The sequence below is a fragment of the Cupressus sempervirens genome, chromosome 3 (assembly GCF_028749045.1).
Source record: "Cupressus sempervirens isolate cs-2001-9-10 chromosome 3, ASM2874904v1, whole genome shotgun sequence".
NCBI classification, from domain to species: Eukaryota; Viridiplantae; Streptophyta; class Pinopsida; order Cupressales; family Cupressaceae; genus Cupressus; species Cupressus sempervirens.
Window position 1 is genome coordinate 434,213,109 of NC_143120.1, and position 21,250 is coordinate 434,234,358.

Here is a 21,250-nt window from a genome sequence, read left to right on the forward strand (position 1 = left end):
GCTAGAATGAATTTATCTGGATCATATGTTTGAACAAAATTGATTTTTAGATAGAAATACTCAAATTTAGTTGTTCTAATAAGTCAGCCTGAAAGGTGACACAACTTTGTACTTTTACCCATGTCTAGATGATACCTAGATACTATTTATTAGAGATGATGACCTAGATACTATTATGTTCATTGTTTGTTAAAGTGGTAAAGGCAAAAAGAAACTTCAAGCTTAAGGGAGTATCTCAAAAGTGTTACTGGGGATCAATATTTGTGCACACACTAAGGATAGGTTTGCATTGGAGGAGACTATCAAGAAATGTATGAAGCAATAGGATAGCATGGGCTAAAGGTTTGATGAAGTGACCAATTTTATGATCAAGGTGATGCACTCACTACCCACCACCCTTCACCTCCTGCATTTTGAGAAAGATGGATTTCTTTCCTCTATTGGAGTTGACACCATGACATCCTTGTACTAGTTCTTGGCATATGAGTGGCTTAGTGTGTTGCTAGAGAAACTAGATAAGGAGAAGAAAGAGAGCTACCTCTCTTGGTTTTATTTTCTATTTATTTTGTTAAGTGTTTTATCATAGGCCTTTTTTTTAGTTTATTACTGGACTCTCCCTGTGAATCCATGTGATGATTACTATAATTATGTATATTTTTAATTTTAAGACTCTTAGTCCACCCAGTGGCAATAGTAGTTTTTGATTATGGGTTACGTTAATGTGGGGTATTTTGATATTAAGAAAGGGTGTAGGATGAAAATGTGTTGTAAGTGACTTGTTGGTATTTTTTTAGCTATTTTTTGGGCCAGACCCCATTTTGGCCGATTTTGGATATAAAAAACAAACATATTATATTATTAAATTTAAGCATGAATAATACACTTATAATAGTACATGGAAGTGAATCTTCTTATAACACTAACCTTGATTAGGATGACTTATTTTAATACAAGGTTGCACAAATACAAAAACACTTGTCTATAAATAGAAACACTATGAATTAAAACATTTATAAGTTTTCAAAAGTCTAAAAATGGAAAATAGCTTGCATATGTTAGGTATGATAATAAATTTGGTATGAACATTTTTAACATTTGAACTCTCAAATCACATAATCTACTCGAATCTGTCTCTGTTGTTCTCACAACATATATAAATGTTTAATTTTTCTTAGAATATAAAGACCAATTAATAGCTTCAACTATTTAATTATATATAATAAAAATAGTTATTTATTTTTTAAATTATATTTAAAATTATTTCTATTATTTTAAATTAAGTTTAAATTTTTTCTTATAATATAACTTTTTATTTCTATTATTTAAATATACATGAGCACATAATAATCAATAGAGTAAATTCATTTTATTATAAATATCAATATAATACTTTTTTTAATAATATAATATCAATAATAAAATATAAATTGATTTGGTTGGGTTGAATTAATTATTTTAATTAAAAATTATATTTTCATAATAAGTCATCCTTTAAAACCTAAAGTTAAGCGAATTGTGGAGAAAACTAAAGTCAGAAAGTATGTGACTCTAAAATGTGTTCCTCATCCACCCTCACTTCTCCATAGATCTGCATAAACTCTAATAAATATAATTGTTTTATGAAATGTAAAGAAAATATAGAAACAATGCTTATAAATGTTCCTACATTAGCCAACACAATATGCTAAACTTCAGTGTGTTGTTTAAGGTGATCCAACTAGGCCCAGTAAGTGAACAAGGAGCCTAAAAAGAAAGAAAAATAAGCTTCATCAAGACACACTCCATAACTAAACAAGGTTGTACTCAATGTGAACCAAATTAAGGTTAAAGTTTTGAAGAATCTTGCTTTGATTCCTTTGTTGTTTTCTGGGTTTTTCGAATGTTTTATTATTTTTTGTTATCTTTTTTATATTAATTTCGCATTGTATTATTCCTTAGGCATCTTTTTGGCTATCGATTATATGGATTCTATTGCTAATCAAATTGTTACTAAAATATTATGCTAAATTGTCTTAGGTCCCTTCAAAACATTTTTTTTCACTACTGAATATTATTGTTACTCTCTCTTTAAACTTGATTTGTTTTTGTTTTGATGCCTTGTCTCAGTCTTCAATGAAAAAAAAATTTAAATAAGAGATTAACATTAATGTAAAATTGAGAAAGTTGAAAAGTCCAAGTCTATTGTAATTAAAGATACAAAGAACACATATTGTCATCTCATATAAGTGTGTTATGCATGTGTAATAAATAATTGATCTTCAAAATATTATACTAATGTTATATTAAAATTAAAATTCTAAAATAGATATTTATGATGCAACCAAACTTGAAAAATTAATAGAATTTTAAAATAAAATGTATTATAATCAACTAAATTTAGTAATAAAATATCTTACAATTTCTACGATTATATTAAAATTAGAACATGCTGGCATTAAATGGACGAATCGAATCCTCTATCAAATTGTGTAAAAGCAAAGTGAACCTCATGATATAAGTAAAAACTTCTAAATTATAAAATATTTTTCAACGCTGTAAAACTGGTCATTGTGCCATCACTTGCAAGTGCGTCAAAATTAACGTGTCCACTCGAAGCTTTGACTGCTTTGGTGGATTGAGTTCTGTTCATTTACAATCACCTATGTTTAAATTTTGAACTATTTATCCTACCCATTGTATAAGACAAAACTTAATGGTTTGCATTGAAAGTGTGTTTTTTATCTGTACAACCAAAGTGTGAGGTTCGAAAAGGGATATGGACATCTATCAAACAATCGTAATGGAAAAGGGAAATTTTATGTAGACATATCTGCAAATTGTGGAAGCGTCACTATAACCTGTAGATATTATGAGCTCATAAATTGTTTAACATGATGCCTCAAATATTTTATTTCTCACTGAATGTAATCATTGTAGGCGATAGATGGTTTTTGTTTTTTTGTAGTGATTCATTAAATTTCAATCACATATAATTTGTCTATTTGAAGACATCCTTTGACATCTGCATCAACATCCTCCCTCCCTGAGCCAAATTGGGGGTTTTGGAATGAGATATGGTGATGGAAAAGATGTCTCAAAAGTACTATGATCCTATTAGAAAGCACGTGAACATGTTTATTTATCGCCTAGGACAGATCTAGATCATAAACTATTTGACAGAAGACTTGAGAGAAATGCAAAATCACGATGAGGCACTTGAATTGTTTGACATTGCCTCAAAGGAAAGTGGTTTTGATCCAGCAAGAAAATTATTAACTAAAGGCCAATTATCCCCTTGCCAAATGGGTTTGTACATTAATCAAATTTCTTTGCATACAACCCTATGACAATGCTTTTAGTTCTCCCGAGGATATTGTTTATGTGCATTTCAAATGTTCTGTATTTGCTTGCATTCTAATAATTTTGACGATTTAATTTGTTTAGAATACAAAGAATGACTATTGTAAGTATGTCAGAATTAATTGTTGTGTTTGTACATAAGCATACAAATTATTAATATATAATTTATCTTATGGAGTCTTGATTTTATTTTTGCATAATCCATAGATATAAACATTTGGAATATCAATTATAATTGTACTACTATTTACTTATTTATTTTTAAACATGAAGTAACAATTTAACAAAATTGACGAGAAATTAAAAACTTGATTAATTTGAGAGGGAAACTATTTTGACAAACTTAAAATTTTGGTTTAAGAATTAAAATATAATAAAAAAAAAGTGTAAAGTATTGATCCCAAAGTCAATATTCTTTAGAAACTAAGGATTCAATAATTTGAATAAATTTATTTAGTGATTGGAGCCTTTCATACAATAGATGAAGTCAATTATGTTTATTATGTGCTTTTTATATTAATAAGCTATGAAGAAAGCATTCATAATATTTTTACATTAATTGTAATGTATATAATTTTTTATCTATCGGCCCTATTATTCCATTATCTACATCAAGATATATATAGAGATAAGAGAAGATAAATTTATTAATGTCCAACGAGAGACCAACAAGGGTCTATGCGACTGAAAAATTACAAAACAAGAAGCAAAGAATCAATAGATGACCAAACAATGGTCAAGAAAGATAATATAAGAGAAAATAAAATCATATACAAGACATAGACTAAAGGTTCTTTCTAGGTTGGAGGAAGTCTAGCACTGAAGGATAAGAAAAGTAGAAATAATGAATGTAAAAGTATTCAAACAATCAACATTTTAAGGATCTAGGAAAATGATTCAAGTCAATACCAATGAACAAAAGCCTTTGATTCCAAACAAGGAAATGTTAACAAATGAGATTTTATTGTAAATTCAAATAATCTTCTTAAGCATATGACATGGTTGGCATATCAGTCAAATGAATAATCGTATATGGGATTGAAAACTTATAGAACAAGAACCAAATAACCAATAGACCACCAAACAATGGTCGGGAAAGAAAAAAAAAGAGAAAATAAAATCAAATACAAGACATAGACTAAGGGTTCTTTCTAGGTTGGAAGAAGTCCAGTACTGAAGGAAAAGAAAAGTAGAAATAATGAATGACAAAGTATTGAAACAATCAACATTTTAAGGATCTAGGAAAATGATTCAAGTCAAGACCAATGAACAAAAGCCTTTGATTCCAAACAAGGAAATGTTAACAAATGAGATTTTAGTGTAAATTCAAAGAATCTTGTTAAGCATATGACATGGTTGGCATATCTATCAAATAATTAATTATAGTTATAACAAATTTTATGTATATCAACTTAGATTCATACTACTTCTCCATTGAGTAATCTCTGGTTTGGATGTTTACTTTAGAGCTTAGTTCCAAAATAGAAATTTTTCCATTCCTCAATCAACTATTATGTTGCAATCAATTATATCTTATCATTATATATCATCTATATGGTTAGAAAACCACAAATGACCAATATTGTTTTTTTGTATAATTCAAAATTATTGGATTTTATAACAACATGATAATTTTCATATTTTTTATTACAATAAATAATGTAAATATTAAATTTCATATCTCTACATTTATGCATAAGAGAATTTGGAGAGATGAATTTGACATTTTAAGCAAGATTTCAAAAATGAGATTGTTTTTCCCTATAATCTCATGTATATTTCTTTACCATTTGGAAATATGTATTTTTAGATGGACAAATCTAGGCTTCACCCACATCATAAAAAGGTCAAGCATATAAAACATATTTCAAAATTATGCTTGTGCAATGCACTAACAAGGAATTCAATAGGACAACATTTAATTGCTAAAGAACAATGCAAATTTTTTTGAACAACAATAATAATTTCAACTTAAATTTTTTGACTACAACTACACATAATGATAAATAAGAAAATGATACATTACATTAATTACATGTGTAAGTGGGTATGTGCAGGATCATGGTCAACCAAACTATGCTCTTAAGTGGCAATAAAAAATTAGAAAATTAGGGTTATGTCAACTTGACATGCAATTTTCTACTTGTTATTAACTTTATATCGAAAAGGTGAGAGAAAAGAATATCTAGGAAATTGAATCTCGTTTCTCAACTACTAGGACTTATCTCAAAAAAATATAAATTGATTGGTTAAAATTTTGAATTTTAATGCAATATTACAAAAATTTTAGTACAAAAATAAGAAAAAGATGTATGTTTGACCACCTTAATTGAAATAAAATGATAATATTTTTTAATAATATTCTAGATATAAGTAGTAGACTCATGCTTGGATGTGACACATATTTTTGAATATTTTTATTCTAAATAAATAATAATTAATTAATTTTTGACTTTAGTATTTTTGGAATTAAAAAACTCTCATGTCTGACCACTTTAACTAATTCAAAACTCTACAAAATTAATTTTCCATTTTTATTCCTTATAGTGGAAGAAACATAGAATGTGATGCATCTTTTGGATTTAAAAAATGTTGTACCATTTGAAAGTTATAGTTGTTTTTCAAGTAGTGTGTCAATCAACACTTTATACATAACTCCGTTAGAAAATAAGTAATAATTAGTTGCTAAACTCATAATTTGACAAACCTTACATTTATGGAAAGATAAGAACATTCTTAAGAAACACTTTTCATTTCATCAAATTTTGGTGAAAAAAAAGTTGTCAGGTACATGTTTGAAGTAAAAATCACATAAAAATAGGCCAAAAACACATTTTAAGGATGTTTTTAAAGTTAAGAATATATGATTGGTATCAAAAGATATAGTAGAACTTATAAAGATATTAATTATTTGAATTTAGTATCAGGGTGGGTGGGAAAAAAGTTGGAATAGATTTTGAAATGGTTTGAGAAATTTTGAAACTACATATTTTTCAAATTGCCACTTTTTGGCACTCCATGATCCTACACATACACAAGTACCAAATGTTAAAAATTAAACTACGTCCTCTTAGGTTCCCCAACATTGCTATAAAGAAACAACTAGTCACATGATAGAACCAATTAAATAACAATACAATAATCCACAATATTAACATATAATTAAATGTTTTTTTCTTTTTTCTTTTAGGGCCTCATTTTTTCAATAGCTTTGCTAGGATATCCGTGAGGGATTTTTGCTTGGAAGAATATAGATGATAAGATTGAAGATGGTTGGATCTTAGCTAAAGGTAAACATTCTAAGAGGTCTTCACCTTATTTCAATATGATCCTTCATTCTCATAAGAAGGAAGCCAAATGAAAACGTTAACGTTTCTCTTTAGGTCTCATTTTATTCCAATTTGTAGGTGCCTTGTAGAAAAACCCTAGGGGTAGTTTGAACTTTATTTCTATCATCTTTTAACGATCATTATTTGACTTCTTGTGTTCAGTTGTTTTTTTTTCTTTATCCTTTATAGGATATTATTTGTAACTAAGTTTGTGGTTGATAGATGATAAGTGTTCTCTTTGTGGCATGATTTTGTTATTCTGTTGTTTGGTCTTCCCCTCACTTTGAATGCATAGGGTTTCAGGACACCTTCAAACTTGTTTTTACCTAATTTAAAAACATATAATAAAATTAATTTATTTTAATCCTAAAAAAAAATACTCTTAATTCATAAAATATAACATATAAGCACATAATGATAGTTGATACCATCATCATTCTATCTAAATCTAATATTTACATTTTATTAAATTATTCTTTTTTTTTTTTTTGGTGATCACTAATGACTAGATCTATGAACCAATGGGGTCACATAAGAGGATATCATCCCTATAAAAAGTTACAAGGAATCCTTTATATATATCCTAATATTTGGTTGAGAGCACCAACCATGTTCTTTGCCCCCCCAAAAAAAGAGGGACAAACCATTGAAAAATATTAATATCATCTCCACCACCAACATTAATCTCATTAAATCCTTTTCATAATGTCAACTTCTTGCATTGAATGAACTATAGAACTATAATTTTTGTCAACAACATGCAACATCTGATACATTTTTTCTTATTGTAGGGAATGACAATGTTAGTATGATTATGAGAATTGGCTCTTGAAGGAGATCCTTCATTCTGACATGTCAATGGTAAAACATTCCACATTGGCTTTTATATGTGAAATAGAGGAAAAACCCCCCTTATATCCTCTAGTGGTCAAACAACCTCATGTTTTCCCATACACAAGTCTACTTAATGTCATTCAATCACAATTCTTGTCACATGTGCATGAACACCTAGAACATGAAAACTAAACATCACCTTTCAAGAACCATGGATTTGAACATGTGTAACATTAGAAATATTTAGAAACCAAACCATGATGTTAATAGGGATTGTCACGGTCTTGGTAATGTGAGGTGAATCCCTACATTTCAATAAATCATTGATACATGTTTACGGTTAAATTTTCCTTCTTCTCATCAATGAGCAGATATAATAAATCATCTCTACATAGACTCTAATAGACATAAGATGGTAAAAATGTACAATAAGAACCATTGATCCACATAAGTCATGAAATTTCAATGAAGATGTAAAGTCCATACAATTAATTAATAAAAAAAAATTGAATCTTAATCAAGAAGAAACAAAACTATCACTTGTCTTGAAGTTTATCCCATAGATGGTCATGAAACTAGCTACCATACATAATTTGAAATAAAATGACACAAGGGTATGTGCAGAATCATGGTCAACCAAACTATGGTCTTTAGTGGCAATACAAAATCAAAAAATTAGGGTTATGTCAACTTGATGTGCAATTTTCTACTTGTTATTAACTTTATATCAAAAATTTGAGAGACAAGAATCTCTAGCAAATTGAATCTAGTTTCTAAACTACTAGTACTTATCTCAAAAAAATAAAAATTCATTTGTCAAAATTTTGAACTTTAATGAAATATTACTAAAATTTTAGAACAAAAATAAGTAGTAGACGTATGTCTAACCACCTTAATCAAAATCAAATGATAATATTTTTTAAATTCTAGATATAAGTAGTAGACTCATGCATGGATGTGACACATATTTTTGGGTATTTTTATTCTAAATAAATAATTAATAATTAATTTTTGACTGTAGTATTTTTGGAATTAAAAAACTCTCATGTTTGACCACCTTAACTAATTCAAAACTCTACAAAATTCAAATTTTCATTTTTTTTCCTATAGTAGAAGAAACATAGAATGTGATGCATCTTTTGGATTTAAAAAATGTTGTACCATTTGAAAGTTATAGTTATTTTTCAAGTAGTGTGTCAGTTAGCACTTTATATGTAACTCCATTAGAAAATAAGTAATAATTACTTACTAAACTCATAATTTGACAAATCTTACATTTATGGAAAGATAAGAACATTATTAATAAAACCCTTTCATTTGATCAAATTTTGGTGAAAAAAAAGTTGTCAGCTTCATGTTTGAAGTAAAAATCACATAAAAACAAGCCAAAAGCACATTTTTATGATGTTTTAAAAGTTGACCATATAGGTTTGGTATCAAAAGATATAGTAGACCTTATAAAGATATTAATTATTTTCATTTAGTATTAGGGTGGGTGGGAAAAAAGTTGGAATAGATTTTGAAATGGTTTGAGATATTTCAGAACTATAGATTTTTCAAATCGCCACTTTTTGTAATACCATGATCTTGCACATACTCAATAAATATTTTCATAATTTAGGAAGGAATGAGAAGTGGATGACACTCCATTACACATTTAGGGCCAAAAATTTCACCATACATTTTTCATTTCGTCTCTCAATACCTAAGAAAATATAATGAAGTCTAAATACTTAGAGGTCATTTGAAACTAGAATAGAAACACCACTGAAATTTATAACAAAGGGTTTGAAAACAAAAATTATGTGCAACTTGTATGAATAAAGACAAGGATAGTAATAACATATATGTAGAAGTGCACCATTAGATGTGTTGATTGAAGAATAATAATGAAGGATCATTGAGGATGATTTTCGAAGATATGGTTATCATTGTTTGAAAACCATTATGTAGGTGATTTGGTTTAACCAAGAGGTGAATAGATATACATTAGGTAAGGTCATATTCCAAATAGTGAATAGGAAGTTGTTAAGGTTATTGGTGAAAAACACAATTGATGAATAGAGAGATAGGTAGTGTACCAATAGGTGAATGGTCAAGCCATTAAGGAAAAATTTTATATTATCGATGAATTGGAAGATATAAGTAAATAGGAATATGAGTTGTAAACATGATATCAATAGGTACAAGTTAAACAAGAAGGACAATAGGTGAACTACCCATCATTCATAATAGAAAACATGTATAGTTAACTAGTTTTGATCAAATGACAGAGCAATCATAATGGACATAGATTCTTTGAATCTAGACCAGAAGGAAAATATGTTAAATGGAACAAAGGGTAGAATGAAACAATTCATAGGGATTTGTGAGCTAAAATTTTGAAGAATTCAAGTAAGTTTTTGGGGAATAAAAATAAAGACATGTTCCACCTAAGGAACAATAGAATGACTTAGATATAGATATAGTCAACACGGTCAAAGATAAGTGAATGTTCAAGTTAGTCATTAAACACAAGATCATGAGGGGCCAAAAAGTGGTGATATGGAAAATAACCACTTTTGTTTAGTTCCCAAAAGTGCTTAAGAAATTATGTTTAGTTTATCAATACCAATCCTAATACCCAACCAAAAAATAAATATCGATACATATAGGATACATAATAGGATTAATCATGAACACATTTGATAAACGACCATAGAATAATTTGAGGTCCTTTTTTTATTTTTGGAGGAAATTGTATGTTGTTTTTGTGAAAGGGCACAGAGTAAACTATTGGATCGTGAGGCCTAACATGGGCATAGGAGGAGGAGCTCCCAAGGATAGACCATTTGCACAATGGAAGAATCCATCACCTCCTCCCCCCAACTGATATCTCCCCCCTTCTCTAATGTAGCATCTTGATTTCATTGTAGAGGATAGATCAAAGGCTACTAGATCTATTCACACATTGAGTGGTATATTAGTCACCTATACTATGTCAGTGTTACCTCCTTGTTTTGATGATGTTGGTGTAGGTATATTGATTAACACTTCACATATTTGTCTACCTTATACTTGTATTATGTGAAATAATTTATGCTTTGATCCCCTGAGTGATTCTAATGCATATCAATATGTATTTAGGGATGAGGATACAACATATGTAGTTGTAGAAACTATAGCTTCTCATGGTGAGACGTCTCATGTAGGAGGCGATGAGGGGTAAACAAAGTCATGGATTACATCTATAATGGTAAGTCTATAGATTTTATTCATCACAACGTAGTTAATTTTTTTTTTAAAATTATATTACAATAATTTTAACAAATGCACACTTATGTACATGTATGTGATTCTTTAATGTTTAGCTTATGACTGAGCAGGATATGACATAGGTGGACAATTCCACATTCTTGACCATTTTGTTTGGTCTTGATACCTCCATGATATAATGTTTTATGCACTCATTAATTTTCTTTTTTTATACTGAATTATACATGGTTTGTCATCTTATTCTTCTCTTATGAGTTTCACCCCTTAGTAGCAGGAAATATGAGGGGGTTGAGCCACCATGCATTGACAAGGGGAAGGTAATAATGTATTTTAAATTAAACAAATGTAGATGTATTCTTGTCACTTATTTGTACTAATAAAATGTTATTACTTTATCTTTTATGCAGAGGGCGGCCTTTGATGATGATGCAACATAGATTTTCCTGTCCAAACAGTCAAGCATTTAATTTTGTAGTAAGAGCCTTATGTTATGTATATTTATCACTTATCTGTTATTATCCTTTTGTTACTAAAATTATTTGAAATTGATTTTCATGATTTTAACAACTATGTTTTCAAAATTCTATAAAATTTATTGTCATGATTGTACACCAACTATATATGTGCAAACACATTTGGCAATAGCTATAGAATTCTTGTGACAATTTTGCTTAGGTGTTTGAATTAAATTTAAAATTAATATATCTCTAAAAATGCTTAACTTGTTGGTTTTCAAATTCATGTTCTCTAAACGACAAAGGTAGGCCTCTTAAAAATTAATAGGTGTGTTAAAATCAAGACAATGCATCATCCTCATGATCATGTAGGGTAAATTTTTGCTAATTAATAAGGCATGTACAATATATTGTCTTTTATTTTCTTCTCAACTAGAATTACGAGAGAATTCATAGAACTATCCCAAACGAGATTTTATTTCAAGCAAAATATAACATTTAAATAATAATTGGCATTTATACCCAATGTATATATAATTTTGATATCTATAATTGGTTTTAAAGACATAAATAGTTGTGTATTACATATATCATACAACTATAAAACCTTCCATCCCTATGAATAAATGATAACATTATTACAACATCTTTAGATAGTATTATTTCAGAATAAATATAGAATAACCGATTCTAGACATACTAGACATGATCTTGTGACAATTTACCTACTTAGATTCATGATAGTTCTTTTGTTTACCACATTAAATTCGAGCTTAAAAACTCATTTTAGTTAGTTTCATATGGAGATGCATAATGCATATCGAAGCCTTAAGATGATGAAATTATACATGACCTAAGAAAATCCATCATTTTCAAATCAGAACATCTAATATTTAGAAGTTCATGACCAATATTGTATGAAAAATTGCATATAGCTATTGCCAAAGTACTACAAGAGATATGGAGGAACATTCTATAGATTTTAAATCATTCTTTTATACATGAATCTTTTACAATTGGAGTTCAATCCAAAAATGTGCCTACAAGATTCAGTAAAAGAGAAAAGTTTTATAGGATAATATAAAACTTAATTGGACTCAAAATCATAACCATGTTGAATATAATATGAGTTGCCTTCATATATTAGTCTATTTAGATTCACTTTTTTGGAATAAGTAATATTTGGGCACTAAAAGCCTTGATATAGTAGTTGCATAGCCTTATCAAGTAATCCATAGCATTTTATACTATTTAAGAAAGTAGGTGGGAGTGACCAAGGCAAGACATATAAGTTTTAGAGTTCATAGTGAGGAATGAAAAAGAACTCATACAATTAAGTTATGCAAATGGAGGGAAATTTGAATATAATGTCTGTGATAAAAGAGACACTAAAGTACCAAGATTCATGGATTATTTATTTTTGAAAAAGATAGCATGAGTAATAGAGTTCGTGGATGATTTATAAATGTTATGACTTATCAAGAGATGGGAATTTAGAATATAGAATACTACCTAAATATCCAAATAGGAGCAAATCCAAACACATAATCTCAAAAAGGGATAATATAGCAAATAGTTGAGTTGAGGTTTGAAGGTGTCTATGCTTCAACAATTTAGATACACATCTATCAACATAGTTGTATTTGTAAAATTGATGAAATTCCTTTATCTAGATCCTCTGACAAATTGAGAGCTCCCATTTTGGTATAGATAAGGAGGATGCTTGCAATGAGTTTTGAGCTTTTGCCATGATAATTTTTTTTAAATTTCCCAACTTTTCCCATGTCAAAATTTGTTGAACTATTATAAGTAGCGAAGGGTTGAGACACTATTTTACTTGCAAATGAGTAGGGGATCAATTATTTTTTCTTTGAGACATCTTTTTTGTCACCATATCTCTTTCCAAAAATCCCAATTTGACACAGGGAGGGAGGATGTTGGTGAAGATGTCGAAGAATTTCTTCACATCGACAAATTATATGTGATTGAAATTTAACGAATTGTTGCAAAAAAAACAAAAACTATTTATTGCCTACAATGATTATGTTCAATGATAAATAAAATATTTGAGGCATAATGAGAAACAATTTATGAGCTCATAATTGTTATGTGTGAAACAAATGACCTTAGCCATAATGTAAGAGTTGCCCAAATAGTAGGTGAAAACATTAATGCAATGTTTGACTTAATGTTGGTGCCCAGTTTGGTCATTCAAAGGGATTTTTTTTTGGGTGCTTTGTTTTAAAACTAAGTAATGTGTTATATACATGGTATGTATCACTTTTGTGGTGTAGGTTAATAAAACAATTGAAGGCTAAAGTGTAATTAGGTTGCTTGTGATTTTGTCAAATAGAAGTTCACTTGTTTTCTGTGTATTCTCCAATGCCATTGTATGGTACATGTATACTCTATTTTTAGTTGATTTTCTCTTCTATTTCTCAACAACTAGTATTAGAGTAGGTTAGAATTAAAGTATTGCTAAAGAGTAGTTATCTAGAAACTCTTTAAGAGTTTGATGAAGGGTTTCGTTTGAATGTAATGGAGTCAACAATAGTAAGTGACATGGAGAAGTTAAATGGGGCTAATTTTGCTCTATTGGAATTCCAAATGGAGGACATATTGATCTTGCAGGATCAATACTTGCCAATTAAAGGAGTGTCAAATAAGCCCACAACAATGACAAATGAAGATTGGAAGAAGCTAGATAGAAAAGCTATTGCATCCATCCATCAATACCTGGCCAAGAATGTATATTTTAATGTTGTTGGAGAGACATCAGCAGAAGGGTTGTGGAAGAAGTTGCATGATTTGTATGAAAAAACATCGCTTCAAACGAGGTCTTCTTGATGAAGAAATTATACAACCTCAAGATGAAGGAAGGTGCTTCAATAGCAGAACAGTTGAATGAGTTCAACATAATCACTAGCCAACTAGCCTCTATTAAAATTGCTTTGGATGATGACATTAGAGCCATCCTATTAATGTGTTCTATGCGAGATAGTTGGGAAAATCTAATTGTGGCAATCAACACATTTGCAATAGTAGGAACCTTGAAGTTTGATGATGTTTTCAGAAGTCTAATGAATGAAGAGCTGAGAAGAAAATCTACCATAGAAAGTAAGGGAAGAGAAGCCTTGTGGTAGGAAGATGGGAAGAAGAAATCAAGGGCATTCAAGATTAGGAGGTAGATCAAAATCAAGAAGAGACAAGATGACATGTTTTCATTGTGGAAATCTAGGCCACATGAAAAAAGATTGTAGAATCTTGAAGCAAGAATAAAAGAAGCAAAAATCGGGCAATGCAAATAAGAAGTTAGCTAACACAAACGAAGGTGAGACCACAGCTATAGTTTTAGATAATGATGTTTTAATTACTATTTCAATGGAAGAGGTATGTTTGTATAACTCTAGCAATAGTGTTGATTGAATTCTTGATTTTGGAGCATTTCATCATGTAACCCCAAATAAGGATCACTTTATTGTGTATAACCATGGTAATTATGGTAGTGTGCATTTGGCAGATAATCATTATTGTAATATTGTTGGAGAGGGAGATGTCCAAATCAAGACCAAGGATGGACAAAACATTTTGCTAAGACAAGTTAGGCATGTCCTTGAGATGTGTATGTGTTTGACCTCTATGGGAGGGTTGGATGATGAAGGTTACTCCACAAGCTTTGGAAAGAGTGGCTAGAAAATTAGTAAAGGGGCATTGCTCATGGCTAGAGGTTCCAAGACAAAACGTTGTATACTCTAAATGCTATAGAAGAGAATTCAAATGTTGTTATTGCTGCTGCAAAAGAAGAAATTACAGCAGATTTGTGGCATAAGCGCTTGGGGCATATGAGTGAGAAGGGCCTAAAAATCCTCATGGACAAGAATTTTATGCTAGGTTTGAAATTTTATAACCTTGATATTTGTGAGCATTGTATTTATGGTAGGAAGTGAAGAGTTTCATTTCTTAGAGGTGTTCATGACAGAAAAACACACTTGTTGGAATTGATACATTTAGATGTATTTGGGCCAGTAAACATTAAATCATTAGGAGGGGCTTCATACTTTGTCACTTTCATAGATGATGCATCTAGGAAGGTTTGGGCTTATCCTATGAAAAACAAAGATGGTGTATTTAATATATTTCAAAAGTTGCATGTTGTTGTTGAAAGAGAGACTAATAAATTGTTGAATTGTCTAAGGACTGATAATGGTGGAGAGTATTGTTCTAATGTATTAAAGGAGTATTGCAATAGGTTTGGCATAAAGCATGAGAAAATAATGCCTTTTACTCCTCAACAAAATGGGACTGCTAAAAGAATGAACCATGCTATTTTGGAGAAGGTGAGAAGTATGTTGTCAAACTCAAAATTGGAAAAACACTTTTGGACAGAAGCATTGAGGACAGCTTGTTACCTCATAAATTGATGTCCTACTATAGCTTTGGATGGTGGCATTCTTGAAGAAGCTTGGACTAGTAAGAAGCTAAATTATTCCCATTTGAAAATATTTGGATGTGAAGCATTTGTGCATATTCTAAAAGAAAATAGAATTAAGTTAGATGATAAATTCATGAAATGCATTTTATTGGGATATGTAGATGGTGAATTTTGCTATAGTTATGGGATCTAGTCAAACAAAAGATTGTTAGGAGTAGGGATGTTATATTTAATGAGTCTAAAATGTTCGAGAGGGCTATAAGAAACTTAGAGATAAAGAAAGTTGTTGATAGGATTGAAGCACAACAAGAAAATATCCCACCAATGCAAGATGTTGAGCAACAAAATCAAGATTATAATAGACAACAAGAGGGAAATGTTGAACAACAAGAAGAAGTCTTGCAAGAGCCGCTACAAGAAAATCAACCATAACAACAATTGGTTCATAGATTAGCTTGACCTCATAAGCCTTCACAAAAGTATACACCTTCAAATTATATATTGTTAAGTGAGGAAGGTGAGCCTACTAATTTTCAGCAAGCTTGTGAAGATGAGCATAACAAAGAATGGAAGAAAGCAATGGAGGAAGAAATGGATTCATTGTGGAAAAATAGAACTTGGGAGTTGGTTGAACATCCAAAGGAAAGAAGAGCTCTACAAAACAAATGGGTGTACAAGATCAAGCATGAAAGTGAAGGGAAGAAGAAAAGATACAAAGAAAAGGCTTGTGGTGAGAGGATATGCTAAAAAGGAAGGTATAGACTACACAAAAATCTTCTCACCCATTGTTAAAATGCAATCCATTAGGATTATTCTTGGTCTTTATGCTGCTCTAGATTTAGAATGAGAATAATTAGATGTAAAGACAACCTTTCTTCATGGTGAGTTGGAGGAAGAGATTTATATGGAGCAGCCATAAGGATTCAAAGAACAAGGTAAAGAGAATTTGGTTTGCAAGTTGAAGAAGAGCCTCTATGGGCTGAAATAAGCACCTCGTCAATGGTATAGGAAGTTTGATTCATTCATGTTGGAGCATGATTTCAAGAGGTTAGAATCTGATCATTGTGTTTATATCAAGAAGGATGATCAAGGTAAATACAACATTTTATTTTTGTATGTGGATGACATGTTAATTGTTGGACATGACGAAAAGATAATTAACCAACTCAAGAAAGAGTCAAGTAAACAATTTGAAATGAATGATTTGGGATCAGTACAACACATATTGGGCATGAAGATTATGCATGACAGGAAGAAGAAAAAATTATGGCTATCACAAGAAAACTACATTGAGAAGATTCTCGAAAGTTTTAACATGAAGGATGCCAAGCCAGTTAGTACACCTATTGCATCCCACTTCAAATTGAGTGAAGAATCATATCCCAAAGATGACAAGGAAAACAAAGAAATGAATAAATTTCCTTATTCTTCAACTGTTGGTAGCCTGACATATGCTATGACATGTACTTGACCAGACATTGCACATTCAGTGGGAGTTGTGAGAAGATTTCTTGCAAATCCAAGCAAACAACATTGGGAAGCAATAAAGTGGATTTTGAGGTATCTTAAGGGTACTAGTCATTACTATATATGTTTTTGTAATAATGAATTCATTTTTATAGGTTATACAGACTCGGATATGGTTGGAGATGTGACCCAAAAAAGTCCATTAGTTGTTATTTATGTACTTTTGCAAGTGCTATAGTATCATGGACATCTAATCTGTAGAAAATTGTAACTCTCTCAACAACGGAGGCTGAATATGAAACTACAACTGAAGCTTGCAAAGTTATGTTGTGGACACAATGATTCCTTGGAGAGTTGGGAGTAAAAAAAAAAAAAAATGTCCTATACTGCAATAGCTAGAGTGATATTCATTTGGCAAAGAATCTAGCATTTCATTCACAAACCAAGCACATAGCCTTGAGGTACCATTAGATCAGGGAAGTGCTGGAGGAAGGACAACTACACTTGGAAAAGATTCATATTGACGAGAATCCTGCTGACATGCTCACAAAGATCTTGCCAAAAACAAAGCATGAGCTATTAGAGATTTAATAGGCCTAGGGTGATTAGTTCATTTCTGGTTTGTTTAATCCTACTTTATTTGTTTCAAGTGGGAGAATGCTATGTGTGAAACAAATGACCTTTTCCATAGCATAAGAGTTGCCCAAATAGTAGGTGAAAACATTAATGCAGTGTTTGACTTTACCTTGGCACCCAATTTGGTCATTCAGAGGGATTTGTTGTTTGGTGCCCTATTTTAAAAACTAAGTAATGTATTATATACATGGTATGTATCACTTTTGTGGTATGGGTTAATGAAACAATTGAAGGCTGAAGTGTAATCAGGTTGCTGGTGATTTTGTCAAATAGAAGTTCACTTGTTTTCTATGTATTCTCCAATGCCATTGTATGCTACACCTATGCTCTATATTTAGTTACTTTTCTCTTCTATTTCTCAACAATAACATCTACAGGTTACAGTGATGCTTCCATAATTTGTAGATATGTCTACAAAAAAATCTCACTCTTCCATTATGTTTGTTTGATAGATGTCCATATCCCTTTTCGAACCTCACACTTTGGTTATACAAATAAAGAACACACTTGTCAATGCAAACCATTTAAGTTTTTTCTTATATAGTAGGTGGGATAAACAGTTCAAAATTTAAACATAGGCAGGAGTATATGAATGGAACTCATGGAAATGGAGAATGGTGACCGTAAGCGATGAGGAGGGCCCACCCAATCCACCAAAGTAGTCAAAGCTTTGAGTGTGCTGGTTAAGCCCGGCTGTCTACCATGGACTGTGTCTCTAAATCCTTTGAAATGCGAGGCAGGACTCACGAGATGTAACATTTTGATCCTCAGCATTTTGTTCTGGTTCAAATAGGCCAATGTCTGTCGGCATCAAATCAGCATTTTACTGTTTTTAAAATTAAATTAAAAGTCATTTTATAATTGTATCTTAAATTTAAATTTATTTTAAAAAGACAATTATTTCAAAGAATGGTACATTTGAGTTGGGATTCTTCAGCCCCAATGGAACCAACTGGTATATTGGCATCTGCTACGCCCAAATTCCAGAGAAGACTTATGTTTGGGTGGCCAACAAGGAGACTCCCACTAGAAACCGGCCTGGCATTTTCATATTGTCAAAAGATGGTAGATTGGCAGTGTTCGATGCAGATTGCACATCTATTTGGTCAGTCAAGACTACATACAAGGCATCTCGGCCTGTGCTGTTAGATTCTGGTAATTTTGTTATACTGGGTGATCAGGATGATAAATATCAAATTGTATGGCAGAGTTTGGATAATCCTATAGATACCTCCTTGCCAGGGACAATTTGTGAGGGATAGCAAAAGATATTTTCTTGGAAAAGTTCATTCGATCTCGCTCCTGGTCTTTTCTCTGTACGCATAGATCCATCTGGGGCCAAACAAATCATGCTAGTATGGTATAGTTCTGTACAGTACTGAGGGACCAGGATTTGGGATGGCAAAATTTACAGTGGAGTTCCAGAGATTGCAGACAAACGTTATCTCAACACTAGCGTTATAAGTAATAGCTCAGGTATGTTTGAAAGTTATACGTTGAATCCTCACTTCAATGCACTCAGACGTCACGTAGTGACCAGGTCTAGACAAGTGCAAGTGTATGTATTCATTGCCGGTAAATGGATTCTTTCTTGGTCTGTGCCCAGAGATGCATGCACCGTGTATGGTGCCTGTGGTGCCTACGGTATCTATGACTCTAGAAATCTTGAGCTCTGCAACTGTGTGGAGGGCTTCAAACCCAGAGACAATCTCGCCCGGCTCTCACCAGATTGGGCTTCCAATGGCCATGCTCGGACAAGCTAGTTGAACTGCAACACTGATCAATTCATCGACCTTGGTGTCACTTTGCTTAATGATTTTGCATCCTCACACCCTGCAATATCTACAGACAAAGATTGCCAAAAAGCTTGCCAAAGCAACTGTTCATGCACCGCATTTGCTTTCAACCCTCCTCCAGGTCCCTCATGCCAAATCTGGTCCGAAGATTTGCTCAACCTGCGCAACTCTACTCCATCCAAAAATAGTTTAAATGTCTTCATTAGAGTAGGTGCCTCTCAACTTTTGAAGAAGCACAGACGCGCATGTAGTGTGGGCGTAGTGATTTCAGGTATTGTTGGTGTTCTCATCGTTACGCTGGTTATCTCTTCATTTTTAATTTGGCGGAGACATAATTTACAATCAATGGATAGGCTTGCAAATTCCTCAGACCCTTTTCTGAGAATGTTTTCTTACAAGGAGTTGAAAACTGCAATAAGGAATTTCAAGTCCGAGGTGGGGAGTGGAGGATTTGGGTCAGTATTCAAAGGCTGTCTACCTAACGGTTCAATTGTGGCTGTAAAAAAGATGAAGGGTTCCAGACAAGATGACAAGCAATTCTTAGCAGAAATTAGTTCTCTCGAAACATACAGCACGTCAATTTGGTCCGGTTACGAGGGTTTTGTGTACAAGGGTCGAAACGGTTGCTGATTTATGACTACATGTCCAACAGCTCTCTCAAGTCTTTCTTGTTCATAGACAAATCTAAAAATAAATGAGAAGTACTGAATTGGAAGACCCGATTTGAGATCACACTAGGCACTACAAGAGGGTTACTTTATCTCCATGAGGAATGCAGAGATTACATCATTCATTGTGATGTTAAGCCTAAAAACATTCTGCTAGATGGTAATATGTCACCAAAATTGGCTGACTTCAGGTTGGCGAAGCTCATAGGTAGATACTTCAGCCATGTGCTAACAACCACAAGAGGAACAAGAGGGTACTTGGCTCCAGAGTGGATCTCTGGTCTTCCCATCACTTCTAAGGTAGATGTCTATAGTTTTGGTATGACTCTTCTTGACATCATTTCTGGACGAAGAAATCTGGACTTAAATGTGCAAGATTCAAGTAAATTTTATTTTCCTCCATGGGCTAGAACTCAAATTTTCCAAGGGAACATCATTCATATTGTGGAGGAGGGTGCTACAGATGAGGCAGACTTGGAAGAGGTAAGAAGAAGATGTCTTGTAGTGATTCTGTGCATTCAAGAGGATGAGGAAGTGAGGCCAAGAATGAGGCAAGTGGTACAGATGCTGGAAGGAAAAATGGAACGTCAAACTTCGTAGATTCCAAGCTCTATGCTCAGGCCAACACACGGAAGTGACACAAGCAGCTACAGCAATGGCAGTGGTACCAATTAGAATAATGTAGTTATGGCAATGGTAATACAATTAGCAATGATAGTAGTAAGAACAATTTAGCCATGGCGAATATACTAGTTAGATTAATGTATTTAGAATAGGGAAAAATACAGTCTAAATGTAGAGAAAGATAATTAAACCTTAAATGTTACTTAACTATATCTTGTATATCTATTTCAATAAACTTGTGCATGTCAATATTTTATATCTTACAAACTCGTATAAACGTTTGAAAGCTTGATAAATATTTAGATTTCATTATCATTGACTTTTTTTATAAATTTTCTTAATTTAAATATTATTTTGAATGGATACTTCTTTTTTAAACTATTCTATAATGTATTTTGATATATTGACCTTGAAT

At 31.6% G+C, this 21,250-nt stretch overlaps 1 protein-coding gene and 1 pseudogene across 1 annotated transcript; both read left to right on the forward strand.

The window, feature by feature from the left end:
• Nucleotides 1-18,361: 18,361 nt before the first annotated feature.
• Nucleotides 18,362-19,510, forward strand: LOC149566896 (putative inactive G-type lectin S-receptor-like serine/threonine-protein kinase SRK). The gene is made up of 3 exons (XM_089816561.1): nt 18,362-18,370; nt 18,641-18,891; nt 19,138-19,510. The coding sequence occupies exons 1-3, from the start codon at nt 18,362-18,364 to the stop codon at nt 19,508-19,510; spliced, it is 633 nt and encodes a 210-aa protein (XP_089672687.1).
• A 378-nt stretch (nt 19,511-19,888) lies between these two features.
• On the forward strand, nt 19,889-20,811 carry LOC149566897 (G-type lectin S-receptor-like serine/threonine-protein kinase At2g19130 pseudogene; annotated as a pseudogene).
• The last annotated feature ends 439 nt before the right edge of the window (nt 20,812-21,250 follow it).

Bases quoted from the DNA above. Each gene is read 5' to 3' on its own strand.
- LOC149566896 (XM_089816561.1), top strand. The intron at 18,892-19,137 runs GTTAGATTCTGG...CTGAGGGACCAG, and splicing joins AAGGCATCTCGGCCTGTGCT to GATTTGGGATGGCAAAATTT.